This window comes from Aethalodelphis obliquidens, unplaced genomic scaffold (assembly GCF_003676395.1).
Source record: "Aethalodelphis obliquidens isolate GAN/ISIS:26980383/991018 unplaced genomic scaffold, ASM367639v1 scaffold121, whole genome shotgun sequence".
Taxonomy (NCBI): domain Eukaryota; kingdom Metazoa; phylum Chordata; class Mammalia; order Artiodactyla; family Delphinidae; genus Aethalodelphis; species Aethalodelphis obliquidens.
The window spans coordinates 1,142,460-1,158,637 of NW_020838065.1; the positions used below are offsets into that span (position 1 = coordinate 1,142,460).

Here is a 16,178-nt window from a genome sequence, read left to right on the forward strand (position 1 = left end):
CATTTCCTCTTTTCCAGTTTGTGGCTGGGAGTTCCCCCATTCTCACCAGGCAAGACCATGGACAGGAAGTTAAGAAAGAGGCTTTTAATGAAAATATAGTATGTGGAGGGCAAAGGCCAGGGGCCCTTGTTTAGGAAGGAACATGAGGACCCAAGAGGCTTCCTGCCCCTGTGGACAGCAGAGCCAAGTGCTACAAAAAACGCCTGGAAGGGTGGCCTGGGCCCAAGCTGCCTGCCCTGCAGGGCTCAGGGGGGGCTCGGCGCCCCGTCCTAGGTGGGACTGCCAGCAGCCAGCAGCAAGGTACGGGGAGCACCTGTTCCCACACGGTCCTTTTAGTCCATTCCAGCAGTACTCTGAGCAGCCCTGGAGGCTTGGTGAGGGCTCCAGCCTGGCAGAGCAGAGGGTGGGCTGAGGGCAGAGGTCGCTCCAGGAGGTGAGGGTCATAGCCAGGTGCTGCTGCTGTGTGAGTAGCTGTGCTCCTGGCCCGCGCTGAAGCCCCGCAGCAGCTCAGCCTCGCCCCCGAACACCAGGCTCTCCACGTCCACCTCCAGCTCCTCTGCACGGGGAGCAGGCCAGTCAGGGGACTGGGCCACTCAGCCCACTCGACCCCTCCGCTTGAGGGCACTTACCTTGGTCTGAGTCGGAGCGCTCAGAGGAGAGGCCTGAGGAGTCCAGGCTGTCTGCTCGCAGCCGCTCGCGCTCGCCCGCCCCGGCCAGCCCCCGGAGCTGCTCCAGCTGCTGCCGCAGGCTCTGCTGCTTGCTGCGCAGCTTCTCCTTGAGCCGCCGGGCCCGCTGCTCCTGCTCCTCCAGCTTCTGCAGATCCGAGGGAGCAAGGGGCTGGGGTCAGCTACCTGGGGTCTCGAGCCTCAGCCCAACACCACTTAACGGCGAACCTTGGCCACGTGGTGACTGCTTGCTCCACACGGGCTCACTAGATCTGGGCCCCAGAGGGTCGCTCCCACATCCTACAGGAAGCTAGGCCCTCCTGCCCTTCTGTCCCATGTAAATGGCCCAGGAAGTCTGTCCAGATGGGTGGGGAAGGGAGGGCACCACAATCTCAAAGGCCCTCGGGGCCCAGTCAAGTGATGTGAATGAGTGGAGTGTCTGGTGTCAGGCAACAGGGACTGTGGGGGACTGGGGCACACCAGCGAGTGCATACTAAGGCTCAAGGCAGTGGCCCAGGCCAATTACTGCCACATGGAAACAGGCCCAGTGTTGCCAGATCGCCCAGTTTTTTAAAGAGAAGCAGGGAGATCACATTTTTTCATGTCAAATGTCCTTTTAAGTGCTGCCAACTAATTTAAATTTTTAGAAAACTACAGACCAAACAAAGGCTACCAGTTTGTAACTCCTCAAGACCCTCCCAGGAGTCCTAAGTCTTCAGCATTAGTCCCCTTCTGCTGCCCCCACGCAAGCTCTGCCAGCCCTGAGTTCCAGGGACTGGAGGACCAAGGGTTCTCCCATCAGGGTCCTCAATGGACGGAAGCCTGCATTCAGTCAGCAAGAAGGGGAGAATTGGGTGAGGGGGCATTTGGACTGGGAGTAGATGAATGAATAAGAGCTGCCCAGGCAAAGATAGGGGAGGAAGAAGCATCCAGGCAGAGAGAAAATGGGAAAAGCATGGAGAGTTCAGCTTTTTTGGTGCGGAATGGGGAAAGATGAGACCAGTGGCAAGGCCTGTGTTGTGAAGGGCCTTGAGTATCACAGGAAGAAAGAAACTGAAACTGTCCTTGTCAGGAGCCATGGAAGGTTTTCAGCAGGAGGCAGACCTGGACAGATCTATGTGGTACAAAGAACATTCTAGGGGGCTTCCCTGGTGGCGCAGTGGTTGAGAGTCCGCCTGCCGATGCAGGGGACACGGGTTCGTGACCCGGTCCGGGAAGATCCCACATGCCGCAGAGCGGCTGGGCCCTTGAGCCATGGCCACTGGGCCTGCACGTCCGGAGCCTGCGCTCCTCAACAGGAGAGGCCACAGCAGTGAGAGGTCCGCGTACCGCAAAAAAAAAGAGAACATTCTAGGGCAAGGTGGGGAGGGCAGCCAGGTGGAGGCAAAACAGGAAGCAGGGAGTCCAGGAGAGGGGTGATGGGGCTTCAAGGAAGGAGCAATCCCTAGGTCCTGCCCACGGGCCAGCCAGCACCCAAGGTCACACATCATCCCTCCAGGAACCAAATCAGCAACTCCATGTGAGAAACTGGAGCCGGCTATCTGGCCAGGGTGTTATTCAGCCACAATGAGGAGAATGCAGGCACCTTTGGGACAGTGCTGACAGTTTCCACACCACGATTTATTTGCTGCATGGCACCTCCATCTGTCTCTGCCACTGCCCCCTGTGCCCACAACAGGGCCTGGCAGAGCAGGTGCTCACTTGTTGAAGAAAAGAATGCAAGTCAGGAGACCTAGGCCTCGGTTCTGAATCTGCCTCTCATCAGCCGGCTCTGCCTCCATTTCTTCCTCTGTCAAAAGGGCCAGGAGAGCAGGAAGAGGCCTCTATTGTTTCCAAGTCCCTTCTAATCCCCACTCTGTGGAGCTGCCTTGTGCTTGAGTCAGCACACCCCACTCCCATCCATCAGGGGGCGCTGAGCTCAGCCCGGGCAGCAGCAAGAGCCCTGGGATGGTGGCTCACTGGCGTCCTCTTGGTACTTTCCCCCTCCTGGCCTCTGGAGCTGCCTCCCAAAGCAGCGTTGGGACACCCCCCCGCCCCTCACCCAACCGCCGAGAACAGGAGGCCTTCAAGGATGGGGGAGAGGAAGAGCAAGAAACAGCCCTCTCCAGTCCGAGGGACCCTTACACATGACCCCTCACAGAATGCCCCCCATACAGAGGAGGAAATGAAGTCCAGAGAGACTACATAACTCGCTCAGGGTCTCACAGTTGGGATCCAAGTAATAATTGCTGTAATAACAAGTGAACTTTTATTGGAGGAACTTGCTTAAAGCCTCAGAACAATCCTGAGTTATTTTCTGCTTTTCTTCCTACTTAACAAATTTGGAAACTAAAAGCACAGAGAACTATCCAATGTCAGGCAGTTGGGCTATCACCTCAGACCTCTCTCCCCAGTTCCACCCAGCCCCTCCCTACTACCCCTTTCCAAGCATCCTGGCAAGCTGGCCCTGGGGCGCCAGAGTAGCTTCTTACCTGGATGTGCATCCTGGCCCTGCGCAGAAGGCTCAGTGTGGTGTATCGGGCACAGTCAGCCCCCAGGGGCATCTGCTGCTTCAGCTGCTCCAGGCACCGCTTCAGCTGGGCCCTCCTGTGGGGGAAGGGGTCTAGAGGGCAGTGCCAGCCCAGGCTTGCTGGCCAGATGAGGGACGGCAGGGGAGGGAAGGCCAGAGGGAGGCAGTTCCTGGGGCCTGGTGCTATCAGGGCAGGGTTGGGACTCACCTGCGCTTCTCCAGCTCGTTGTGCACAGACCTGCCAATGCCAGGGAGGATGGGGTGAGGGGGTGTTAGCTACTGCCCACACCTTCAGTCCCAGGGCTCCCAGGGCCTCAAAATTCACTACAGATGTGTATCCCAAACTAGCCCACTGTGGGGACCTTGTGCTGGCCTCAGGCACCTGAGTCCCAGGCAGAGGCAGAGAGAGGAGGCCTGCCCAGGTGACTGTGGGGTCCAAAGGAGGCCCCTTAGCAACAATCAGGAAGGGCTTCCTGAACAGGTGACATGTGAGCTGAGCCCAGCAACACAAGTTGCCCAAAATGGGTAGTGGGGGGAGAGGCATTCAAATTGGGGGGAACAGTGTGCAAAGGGTTGAGAGTAGGAGAGAAAAGGAGAAAGCCTGTGGGGGAAAGCGAGTGGTTTGATATGTGGTGTATTAGGAGTGTGAGTGGAAGCAGGACCCAGAACTATTCACCGTTCCAAACACATCAGGGGTCCTCGAGAAATAGTCCTTGAACGAAGAGTGTGTGTTTGGGGGATGGGGAAACGGCAGGAGGTGTCTGAATGCCTTCAGAGCAGGGTACCTGGCCCAGAAGATGCGAGCAATAAGGAGGAAGGTGGCAGTGGAGGGGTCCGATGAAGGACGGCGTCCATCCCCCCCCCATTCCCCGCTGCCCCAGGCCCTCCTCACCGCCCACTGTCCAGCGCGCCAGGAGCTTGGGGAGACCGCTTCCTCCTCCTGTGGACTGGGCCCGGACTTCGGTGTGGGCACAGGGACGCATAGCCATGCTCTGCCTCTGCGAGAGACAGCCCCCGCCCACGTCAGGCTGGGGCTAGTTCCAGCGGGATCCCCTGGCACGGCACGGTCAGGGAGGGGCTTTTGGCTACAGGGCCATTTCTCCACCCCCTCCAGCCCCACTGCCCGCGGACCCCTAAATTGAGGGCGGGGGTGCCCCAGGACTACTGCCCTAAGGCCATGCATCCAAGTTGGGAGCCAAGTCCAGCCCAGGCCAGTGTCAGCGAGGTCGCCGCCTGGAGTCCGACCAAGGGTTCTTCCTCACCTCTCTCGCGGCGCTCCAGGAACTCCGCCGCCTGCAGCAAGACCTGGATGTTGCTGGCCACGGGTTCCATGTCGGCGACAGCTGGCTGCGGGCGGGCCTAGGATGCTGGCCGGAGCAGCGGCTGCACCACTTTTGTTACAATGTAACTGACACGGTGCAACAAACACAGACGCCCGGCCCGCCCCCGGAACGCCCCGCCCCGGGACAACCCAGCTCTTGGCCCCGCCCCTGGAGCGCGCCCGGGAACCGCAGCCCACCCTCCGCGAGCCCGCCCGCCCCCTAGGACTCCCGTAGGGCTTCTATGGGCGCCGGATCCAGGCCCGGCCCTTGGGCGAACTCCCGGGCTGGGGGTGGGGGTGGGGTTGTGCTGCGTCTTGCCGCTTCGCTCAGCGACCCAGCGCCGGTTACTTGGCTTTTCTGGGCCTCAGTCTCCAGCCCCGTGCTGGTGGCAAGAGGCCCGCACACTGAGTGGTGCTCTGGGAGCCAGTGGTCCCGGGGAGGCCCCTGGCTCCGCCGCTGCACGTGGGCGCCACGGAGGTGGGGCCGGCGGGCACCCTCGCCCATTTGCTCTTTGCCTCTTGAGGCTCGCGGACGTCACCTTGGGGGCGGGGCAGGGGGCCTCTCAGGCACTATTGGCTGCGTGCGGCTCCGCCCTCTCCCGCTGCTGGTCAACACGTTCGGGCGGGAAAAGGAGCAGGTTTCAAATTTGAAAACCCTGGCTATGGGGGCGGGGTTGAGCGGGGAACAGGGCCCAGTGCGCAAGCGCCGGGGGAGGGGGCGCGGACCTGGCTCCTGCGCTCCAGGGTCTGTGCCCTTGCCTGCTTGCCATCTGCCCCCGTAGCCCCCGCTGGGCTCCTCCTCCTCATCTGCAGGGAAGCTGTTGTTGCTACGAAAACGTCAGAAGGGTAGCAACTTGAGAACTGGCTTGCTTCAGAGTCCTGGGTTCTGGAGTCAACAGAGTTGAGTTCCTGTCCTGTCACCGCTACTTCTCAGCTGTGTGACTCGGGAAGTGCCCTCCCTCCCGTAAGCTGAAAGATCAGAGACCACGCCTATGCCGTGCATTTCCAAGGCCTGTTGCAACCTCACGCAGGCTTCCTCCCACAGAGCCCCTGGATGCCTTACTCAGTCCATGAGCTCTTCTTTTTTTTTTTTCAATATTTATTTGTTTATTTAGCTGCGCCGGGTCTTAGTTGCAGTGTGCGGGATCTCGCTCCCTGACCAGGGATGGAACCCGGGCCCCTTGCTTTGGGAGCGTGGAGTCTTAACCAGTGGACCACCAGGGAAGTCCCCATGAGCCCTTCTCTAACGTGACTTTCTAGCCTCCCAAAGAAGATGATGCGGTGATTTCTAGGGGCAGCACCAGTAGGTGTAGCCACACCTTCGGGGACAGTGACAGTCTAAGGGTGGAGACTGGAAGATAAAAGCAGCTGTTACGGGGTGGAGCATTACTGCCAGGCTGGGGCTGAATCTGTGACCTGGAAATGGAGAGGTGGGAGAAGGAGGAACTAGATTCTCTATAAAGAGACAGTCCTGGGTAAACACATGGCACATGGCAGTCAGTCCTCAGTTCCTTGGAAAAAAACCTTTGAGTTTCTCTAAGAGTCAATTCCAGAGGAGTCACTGACATGCCCAGCCAGAACTGCTGCCTGGGACTATCCACCCCTACACCCATCCATTCACTCATGAAATATTTGCTGAGCACTTGCTGGACCTTAGGCACTGTGCTGGGAGCTGGAGAATACAAGCGTGGGCAAAACCAGACAGGGTTCTCGCCTCTGCAGAGCTCTCAGGTGAGGGGCAGAGAGACCGACATAGTAATCACACAGTAGAGATATGCTCTGACAGGTCCTCACAGGAAAAGACACAATGTAAGGGCACGTCCTAAGGAGCATTTGACCTAATCAGGGAGGTCAAAGAAGGTTTTTCTGGGGAGGTGGATGAGTAGGTTTTATCTATGTATAGGAGGAATGTAGAATCCCAGTCACACTAACAGCAGGTGCAAAGTCCCTGAGGCTGAAAGGAATGTATGCAGATGGAAAGAGGCCAATGTGGCCAGCATAGAGAGATCAAAGAGCATGGAGCAGGCTGACACTGGAGAGGCTGGCAGGGCCCAGAACAGGCTGAAGTGTTCCCCAAACCCCCACCTGCAATTAGTTACGTCTGAAGAAAGGAGTCACAAGACTTGTGAATGAATTTCCAATTTCATTTCACTAAAGTCAGCACCCACACAGTGTAGGCACAAACCCACTAGTCAGATATCTGGGACCCAGGTGGCCCAGCCTTGGAGCAGGGGTAGGATTGGGGCAGGGTTGTGGGGGAGTGTCTGAAGGAGGAGAGCTCCCAGCAGAGGGAGGGAGCTCTTATAAAAAGAGTTAGGGCTGCTCCAGCTGGAGGCTGTGGAAGTGAGGCAGGGGCTGCAAGGGGAGCTGAAGTAACCGCATTGAGGAGTTTGGACTTCGTCCTAGGAGGGTAGGATTCGAGCTAGGGAACAACATGGCCTCAGGGCTCCCATGAATTGGGCCAGGGCCACTAGCCAGAGGAGCAGGAAGCAATCCTTCCCAGGGAGCAGGCAGGTGGAGAGGATGGGGTTCCTGCCCCAAGCCCTTGGATGCCCTTCTGGGCCCCTCTGAGAAAATGCTAGTGCTAGTGCCATCTGCACAGGGCTGGGCAGAGGCCTCCAAGGCTCTTGCCCCCTCAGCAGTGACTGGTCTTAGAACCTCTTCCCCAGACCCCCAGGTCCTGCATGGTCCACCCTGCACACTGCAGCCTGTGGCCTCCCTGCTGTCTCCCCACCCCTTGGCCCTTCCTGCCTACAGTAATTGTGGCTATGCTGCCTGCACTTCAGTGCAGGTTCTGTCAGAAACCAGTATCCTCTGGGCTCCAAGGGACAGTGTCTGCCTCTGTGCCCTGAGTGGGAGAGGAGAAGGAGACCCCTACCCTGCTGTCCTGCCCCAGTAGGACTCCTTGAAGAGGGCAGCTTGCAGGGCCTTGGCACCAGGCTCACCATCCTCTCCCACCCTAAGGACAGGATGCCTGAGGAGATGGCTCCTGCTGTTCCCCTAGAACCCTTTCACTTCCTTCCCCGCAGCTGAGAGTAACAGCAGGAGGGGAGGTGGGAGTTGGGGCAGTATTGGAGCTAGGGCCTGGCTCAGACCCCCGACCCTGCCCAGCCCCCTCACTATGCTCCCTGTCCCAGCCTCTCCCACTTCACTTATCCTCCCCTCTTCCCAGAGAGTAGCATTCCTTTGTCACTGAGCTAACCAGGTTGTACCCCTGCTGAAAGGCCCACCAGGAGTCCCTCGGCCCTCAGGACAAAGTTCAAGCTGGGCTGTGCCCCTCCTCCTGCCATGTCAGGCCACACACCCTGCCCCTGCCCATTTCCCTGCCTCTGCCAGCTTGGCTTAACTGTCACTTCCTCCAGGAAGTTCTCAGGCCTCCAGTTTTCAGAGCACCCTTCTGAAAGCAGCAGTGGCCCTGTGTCCCTCAGGGTCAGCCACCTCTGTCTGACTATAACCACTGTGGCTTCCAGTGATAAGAAAGGGGCCTGGCCAAGCTATAGTGGAGGAGCAGGGGGCTGTGGGCCTTGGTGGGCCTGGGTCTCTATGTGCATAAGAGGCTGGTGTTGTAGCAGTCAACAGGCCCCCAACTTGGAGGCCACAGTTGGAATGCCACACCCCCCAGGCATGTTGTCAGGAGCTGCACAACACAGTGATTGACAGAGTCAGGGAGGCTAGCTGCTCCCTCTTTAAGTGCAGCGGAATAGGCCATGAGGCCAGGCCTGGCTAGACTACAGTCCCAGTTACCCTGGATGAGGTCACCGGGAAAAGGCCTCTGTAGGACCTGTAGTATGTCCACTTTTTTATTCCTGATATAGGTAGTTTCTCTCTCTCTCCCCCGCCCGTCTTTCTGAGAGTTTATCAATTTTGTTAATTTGTTTAAAGAATCAACTTTGGATTTCTTTTGCTCCTTTGTTTCTTAAGATGGAAATGTACATAATTCACTTTATTCCTTTCTTCTTTTCTGCACATTGCTTTCACTGCATCCCAAAAACTTTGATGTGTTATAGTTTTGTTTTATTTTGTTTTTCATCCACATAGAGATATTTTCAGAATTTTTCTTTGACCTGAGACCTGTGGGTAATCTGAAGTGTTTTCCATAATGTCCAAATATTTGGGAATTTTCTAGATGTCTTTTTTTATTGGTTTGTAATTTAATTCTATGGTGGTTAGAGAATATACTCTTATGATTTTGATCATTTGAAATTTATCAAGGTTGTATGGTCCAGTACATGATCTATCTTGATGAAGGTTCATAGGCATGTAAAAATAACGTGCATCCTCCAGTTGTTATGTGTAGTGTTCTCAAAGTGTCAAATTAAGTTGGTTGGACTTCCCTGGTGGCACAGTGGTTAAGAATCCACCTGCCAGTGCAGGGGACACGGGTCCGATTCCTGGTCTGGGAAGATCCCACCTGCCGCAGAGCAACTAAGCCCATGCACCACAACTACTGAAGCCTGCGCGCCCTAAAGCCTGCGTCCCACAACTACTGAGCCCGTGTGCTGCAACTACTGAAGGCCGTGCGCCCTAGAGCCCATGCTCCGCAGCAAAAGAAGCCACCGCAATGAGAAGCCCGCGCACCGCAATGAAGCGTAGCCCCCGCTCGCCACAACTAGAGAAAGCCCACGCGCAGCAACAAAGACCCAACAAAACCAAAAAATTTAATTTAATTTAAAAAAATTAAGTTGGTTCATTGTGTTGCAAAAAAGAAAAAAAGTTTATATCCTTACTGATTTTGTTTTGTCTACTAGTTCTATCAAGTACTGAGAGATAAGGTTTTTCGTTTGTTTTGCGGTACGCGCGGGGCTCTCACTGTTGTGGCCTCTCCCGTTGCGGAGCACAGGCTCCGGACGCTCAGGTTCAGCGGCCATGGCTCACGGGCCCAGCCGCTCCGCGGCATGTGGGATCTTCCCGGACCGGGGCACGAACCCACGTCCCCTGCATCGGCAGGCGGACTCTCAACCACTGCGCCATCAGGGAAGCCCAAGAGATAAGTTTTAAAAATCTCCAAATTTAATTGTGGATTGTCTATTTATCTCTCTAGTTCTGTCACATTTTACTTTATATGTTGTGAAACTCTAGGTGCATTTATGATTGTTATATCTTCTTGTTGACCTAATTATTTTTGTATTCTGAAAAATCCCTCTTTATCTTTGGCAATCTTCTTTTCTTTAATACTATTTTGATATTAATATAGTCACAACAGCTTTTGATTAGTGTTCTTATAGTGTGTTTTTTCCCATCTTTTTACCCTTAACCTAACAGTGTCAGTATTTAATATGTTTATCTTGCAAATAGCATATGATTGGGGAGTTCACCCCCTGTGGTCTGATAATCTCTGCCTTTGAATTGTGCTTAATAAAATTATTTTGACATAGTTGATTTTAGGTCTATCATTTTGATTTTTATTTTGTATTTGTCCCATCTGTCCTTTTCCCCTTTTCCTTCCTTTTCTGACTGCTTTTGGATTATTTGTCTTTATCAGACTTCCATTGTGTATCTACGATTGGCTTCTTATCATTACCTCTTTCAAGTGGTCTTTCAAGTGTTCACTTTAACAACTATAATAATATATATCTGGGCTTCCCTGGTGGCACAGTGGTTGAGAGTCCGTCTGCCGATGCAGGGGACATGGGTTCATGCCCGGGTCCGGGAAGATCCCACATGCCGCGGAGCAGTTGGGCCCGTGAGCCATGGCCGCTGAGCCTGCGCGTCCGGAGCCTGTGCTCCGCAGCGGGAGAGGCCACAACAGTGAGAGAGGCCCGCATACCACAAAAAATTATATATATATATATATATATATATATATATATATATATCTTGGGACTTCCCTGGTGGTCCAGTGGGTAAGAGTCCGTGCTCCCAATGCAGGGGACCCGGGTTCGATCCCTGGTCAGGAAACTAGATTCCACATGCATGCCGCAACTAAAGATCCTGCACGCCACAGTGAAGATCCCGAGTGCTGCAACTAAGACATGGCACAGCCAAAATAAATTAATTTTTAAAAAAAGAACTATAATAATATATGTCTTTAAATTATCACAGTCTACCTTGAATTAATATTATACAATTTTAAACATAATGTAAGAAACATACCGTTATGCTCCCTTTTACTCTCTACCACCATTTTTACTACTGTTGTTATATATTTTATTTCTATATGTGTTAAAATTCCTAAAACATTGCTATAATCCTGCTTTAAACAGTCAATTGACTTTTTAAAAATTAAGAATAAGCAATCTTTTATATTTCATTACACTTTACCATTTCCAGCATTCTTCATTCTGTCCTGTAGAGCTGGGTTTAACCTGGTACCATTTTCCTTCAACCAAAGGAACTGCCTTTGGCGTTTCTTATAGTGTGGGACTTTTAACAACACATTCTACCAGCTTTTGTTGACTGAAAATGTATTATTTCATCTTCATTTTGGAAGCATATTTACACTACATATAAGATTCTAGGTTGACTGCCTTTCAGCACTTTAGTTATGTCACTCATTTGCCTTCTGACTAGTATTTCTTTTCCAAGTCAGCTGGAATTCTTATCGCTCTCCCCCCACATATGTAATGTGTCTTTTTCCTCTATTTCTTTTTTTTTTTTTGCAGATTCAAAGAGTATATTTTTATTTTACCATGTAAATAATTTTGGAAATATGACAGTACATTAAATATAAGCTTTTTTTTTTTTTTTTTTTGCGGTACGCGGGCCTCTCACTATTGTGGCCTCTCTCATTGTGGAGCACAGGCTCCGGACACGCAGGCTCAGCACCTATGGCTCACGGGCCTAGACGCTCCGAGGCATGTGAGATCTTCCCGGACTGGGGCACGAACCCGTGTCCCTTGCATCGGCAGGCGGACTCTCAACCACTGCGCCACCAGGAAAGTCCAATATAAGCAATTTAAATACTGCCGTCTTAGACGTGAGAGAGGCAGTAGAGAGAGGCAGTATCACGGATATTTTTTACTACAGAGAAATAGTTTACCACAGCCCTCAAGAAGGTACATGGGGGCTTCCCTGGTGGCGCAGTTGTTGAGAGTCCGCCTGCCGATGCAGGGGACATGGGTTCGTGCCCCGGTCCGGGAGGATCCCACATGCCGCGGGGCGGCTGAGCCCGTGAGCCATGGCCACTGAGCCTGTGTCTCCGGAGCCTGTACTCCGCAACGGGAGAGGCCACAGCAGTGAGAGGACCGCGTACCGCAAAAAAAAAAAAAAAAAAAAAAAGAAGGTACATGAGGAAAGAAGTTGGAAAAAAATATCATTCCTGCAGCTCTGAGAATCCTTGGGTGGGACCTGTGGAGGCAGGAGGTGCCTGTGGAGATGGACAGCAGACTGCAGAGGTGCACCATGGCCTGTTGCCGCCATCTTTCTTTGATCTTATATCCACATTGCCACCATCTCATACTATGATATTTGAGAACATCCCAAGATAAGAAGTGATAACCATTTAATATGTTCTTAAATGCTTTAGCTTCTTTCAGCTTCTCTAAGAGTTTCTGCTTGGTGCTTCTGTTACCTCCAGAGTTGAATGCCACTCCAAACTCACTGTCACATCCTCATCTGCATACTAGGGCCTCTTGTGGGTCATGTGCTGTCAGGGACCAGCGAGTCTGTAAAGATCTATTTTGTTTTAATATTTTCTCTTTATCTTTGATTTTCAGCTGTTGGATATGATACACCTGCGTGTGGTTTTCTTTGTGTTTGTCTTGCTTGGTGTGTTTTGAGCTTCTGGAACATTTTTCAATCTTTATTTCTTCAAATATTTTTTCCTCCCCTATTCTGTCTCTCATCTCTTTGACCTCAATTTCATGTATGTTTCCCAGTTTCATAGTATATCAAGGGTAATTGATGCTGTTAACGTATTTATGTGTTTTTTTACTCTCTGCTTCAATGTGGATAAGTTCTATTTACTTGTCTTCAAGTTTGCTCATTCTTTCTTCTGTAACATCCAATTTGGTGTTTAGCCCATCCATTGTGGTTTTTATTTCAGCTATCATATTTTTCAGATCTAGAATTTCCACTTAGTCATTTTCTGAAAGTTTTCTATCCATATCCCAGAATATCTCATTATCCCACGTGTTAATTTCCTAGGGCTTCCACAACAAAGTATTATAACTGAGTGGCTTACAAAAATAGCAATTTGTTTTCTCACAGTTCTGGAGAAGTCTAAACTCCAGGTGCCAGCAGGGTTGGTTCCCTCCTGAGGGAGCATCTGTCTCAGGCCTCTCTCCTCACCTCTGGGGCCGCCAGCAATTCTTGGTTTTCCTTGGCTTGCAGATGCATCACTTCAGTCTCTGCCTCCATCTTCACAAGGCATTCTCCCCTGTGTCTCTCTGTGTCCAAACTTCCCTCTTCTTTTTTTTTTTTTTTAAATATTTATTTATTTATTTATTTTGGCTGCACTGGGTCTTAGTTGCAGCACATGGGATCTTTAGTTGCGGCATGTGGGCTTCTTAGTGCGGCAATGCTGACTTCTTAGTTTCAGCATGCAAACTCAGTTGCGGCATGCATGCAGGATCTAGTTCCCCGAGCAGGGATCAAACCCAGGCCCCCTGCATTGGGAGCGTGAACTCTTACCCACTGGACCACCAGGGAAGTCCCAAACTTCCCTCTTCTTATAAGGACACCAGTCACTGGATTAGGGCCCAAGCTGACCTCATTTTATAACCATATCTGTAAGGACCCTATTTCCAAATTAGGTCACATTCAAAGGTTCTGGGTGAACATGAATTTTTGAGGGACACTATTCAACTCATTATTCCCCCTTCTCTAACCCAATTATTGTTCTTTTCCCATTAAGTATTTTATATATTTATAACAGTTGTTGTATGTCCTTGTCTGCTAATATCAATAACTTGGCATTTTGTTTTTTTTTTTTATGTGGAGGGGACTTCTATTGACTCTGTTTTCTCTTTAAAATTAAAGCACATTTTCTTGCTTCTTCTCATGTCTTATAATTTTTTACTGATTCTAGAATATAAAAGTGAGGGAAAATGTAATGGAGTATAACCATATTGAGGTATATATTGTTTTGCTTTGTTTTGGTTATTTTCTTAAGAGTGCAAGTCCTTACCTATCTGGCAGTCAGAGGGAGAGGCCCATCATTCAGATTCCTCTTGAGCTGAGCTTTGTGAGAAGTTTAGTGAACTGTACAGTTAGAAGGAACACACTCCACACAAGACCACCATCACTTCTGACCCTAACTGCAAGTTCAGGGGTTTCTCAAAACCACTGTTGGGGATGACAGTTTTCTGGGACTCACAGAACCCACTCAAAGCTATTATACTCACTATAAACACTGTATTATACAGTTTCTTACAGGGAAGGGATACAGATTAAGATTAGCCAAGGGAAGAAGCTCATGAGTCTGGGGAAGTATGAAATGTGGGACTTGGGACTTCCCTGGTGGCGCAGTGGTTAAGAATCCGCCTGCCAATGCAGGGGACACGGGTTCGAGCCCTGGTCCAGGAAGATCTCACATGCCGTGGAGCAACTAAGCCAGTGCACCACAACTACTGAGCCTGCACTCTAGAGCCCATAAGCCACAACTACTGAGCCCATGTGCCACAACTACTGAAGCCTGTGCACCTAGAGCCCATGCTCTGCAACAAGAGAAGCCACCGCAATGAGAAACCTGTGCACCACAATGAAGAGTAGCCCCCACTGTCCATAACTAGAGAGAGCCCGCACACAGCAATGATGACCCAATGCAACCAAAAAATAAATAAATAAAAATTAACTTAAGTTAAAAATAAAAAAAAAAGAAATGTGGGACTTCTGCTCCTGCTTTCTGTGTAGTCAGGACATATTACTTTCCCAGTATCAACATGTGACAATATACACAGACTACTGTGAACTAGGGAGGCTATTCTGAGCCTCAGTATTCAGTTTTAGGGGCTCCATTACTTAGGCGCGATTGATTGATTGGTTAATCTCAGTCTCCAGATCAACTGATACCATGTAACCCTAAATCACCTGTGTGGTCTTTCTGGTGTGACCTGTCCCCACCCTAAGGTGTAGTCAGCACCCACCCTAAATTATGCCTTGTTCTCTGGCTAGACCAAGGCCCCCAGAGAATAAGGCATAATTTAGGAGAAACAAAGATATCACCCAGAACCTGAGGGCAAAATCCAGACCTCTTCTGGGGCAAAGTTAAATTCTTTAGGACACAGGCCACCCCTTGCTTTTGGCCAAGACTCTTACAGCAAAATGATCCTATTGCCTAAGAGTTGGGGGGCCAGTGTTGGTATAGGGATAGACTTAAGAAAACAACTATCTGTCCTATAAAGCCAGTACATACATTTTCATATTTTTGTACTAATTCAATTATTAATTTCCCCCTTGTATCTTATGATAAACGTGTGCAGAACTATTTAGCATAGAAATTAGCTGATGATTAGGTAAATCCAGTCCTTCCTCAGGCCAGTCATTTTCCACCTGTTTTACTTCCTTAGGGGGCTTTAACTCAATTTCCCAATACATTTGACTATGAATATCAGTATCATAACAAGGCCAGTGTTATACCCTATCCTCAGTGTGGCAGCAGACGTGACCTGAAAAGCTCTGGCACATGACCAGAGTCCCACTCGGCCATTAACAATTAGTCCAGTTATAGAAATGTCTCCCAGAGTGATGGCTGTCATTCAGGTTTGCAGACTTCCATTCAATTATTTTAGGCTCCAAACGCAGGAGTGGTCTCAGCAACATGTCATCATCCTTTCAGGCATTCTGGTGTAATCGAGCTAAGAGACAATAACGTCTCACTCTGAGCCTCTCCCAAGGCACCAGTGTAATATTGGATTTCTCTCATTGCAAAAACCATTAAACTTTATGCTCGGCTACCATTCCTCCTCCTCCTCTCCATTCATACCCTAACTTTCCCACTTTGGGAGAGGGCGTTAGGGGTGGCCACTGTGCTGGTCCAGATTGTCAGCAGCAATACAAGTCTATGGGACTTCCCTGGTGGCACAGTGGTTGGGAGTCTGCCTGCCAATGCAGGGACAAGGGTTCGAACCCTGGTCTGTGAGGACCCCACATGCCGTGGAGCAACTAAGCCTGTGTGCCACAACTACTGAGCCTGCGTTCTGGAGCCCGTGAGCCACAACTGCTGAGCCCGCATGCCACAACTACTGAGCCTGCGCGCTGCAACTACTGGGGCCCACGCACCTGGAGCCCGTGCTCTGCAGCAAGGGAAGCCATTGCAATGAGAAGCCCGCACACCGTAACGAATAGTGGCCCCCACTCGCTGCAACTGGAGAAAGCCCGCACACAGCAGCGAAGACTCAATGCAGCCAAAAATAAATTAATTAATTAATTAAAAAAAAATACAAGTCTAGTCTAGCACTTGCCCTCCCACAGGCCACTCTCACTCCTGTGGGGTAGGGTTAAAAGGGTACAGAACTGGTGGGCCATCCCAATTACTAAGCAATATAGCTGCATTCACTCTCAGTGCCAATTTTGCCAGATGGGGTGAAGGCACAACCCACACCATCAGATCCTTAGGAATCTGACATAAAGGTTTAAAGGTATAGTGACAGTTTCTTAGGGATCATATCTGCTTCCAGCACCTGCAGTTGCAGCCCTTGCCCCGGGACCACTGCATCAGGTAGGACAAAAGAGGTTGAGGTGATGTGAGGAAAAAAGAAAAAAAGTATAGTTATACCAGTTATACCACCCTTCCCACCTCCTC

The 16,178-nt window shown here is 51.0% G+C and overlaps 1 protein-coding gene across 4 annotated transcripts; it reads right to left on the reverse strand.

Moving 5' to 3' along the window:
- Positions 1–64: 64 nt before the first annotated feature.
- Positions 65–4,612, reverse strand: MXD3 (MAX dimerization protein 3). Of its 4 annotated transcripts, XM_027098293.1 has the most exons (6): positions 4,437–4,610; positions 4,067–4,172; positions 3,383–3,412; positions 3,137–3,251; positions 630–813; positions 65–556 (listed from the first exon to the last, which is right to left on the reverse strand). In XM_027098293.1, the coding sequence occupies exons 1-6, from the start codon at positions 4,504–4,506 to the stop codon at positions 441–443; spliced, it is 621 nt and encodes a 206-aa protein (XP_026954094.1). In that variant the 5' UTR covers positions 4,507–4,610; the 3' UTR covers positions 65–440. The 4 variants fall into 4 exon arrangements, with proteins under 4 accessions (XP_026954094.1, XP_026954095.1, XP_026954092.1 ...); XM_027098294.1 differs by lacking the exon at positions 3,383–3,412 and having other exon boundaries at positions 70–556; positions 4,437–4,612; XM_027098291.1 differs by lacking the exons at positions 4,067–4,172; positions 4,437–4,610 and having other exon boundaries at positions 70–556; positions 3,137–4,057.
- Between the last annotated feature and the right edge of the window lie 11,566 nt (positions 4,613–16,178).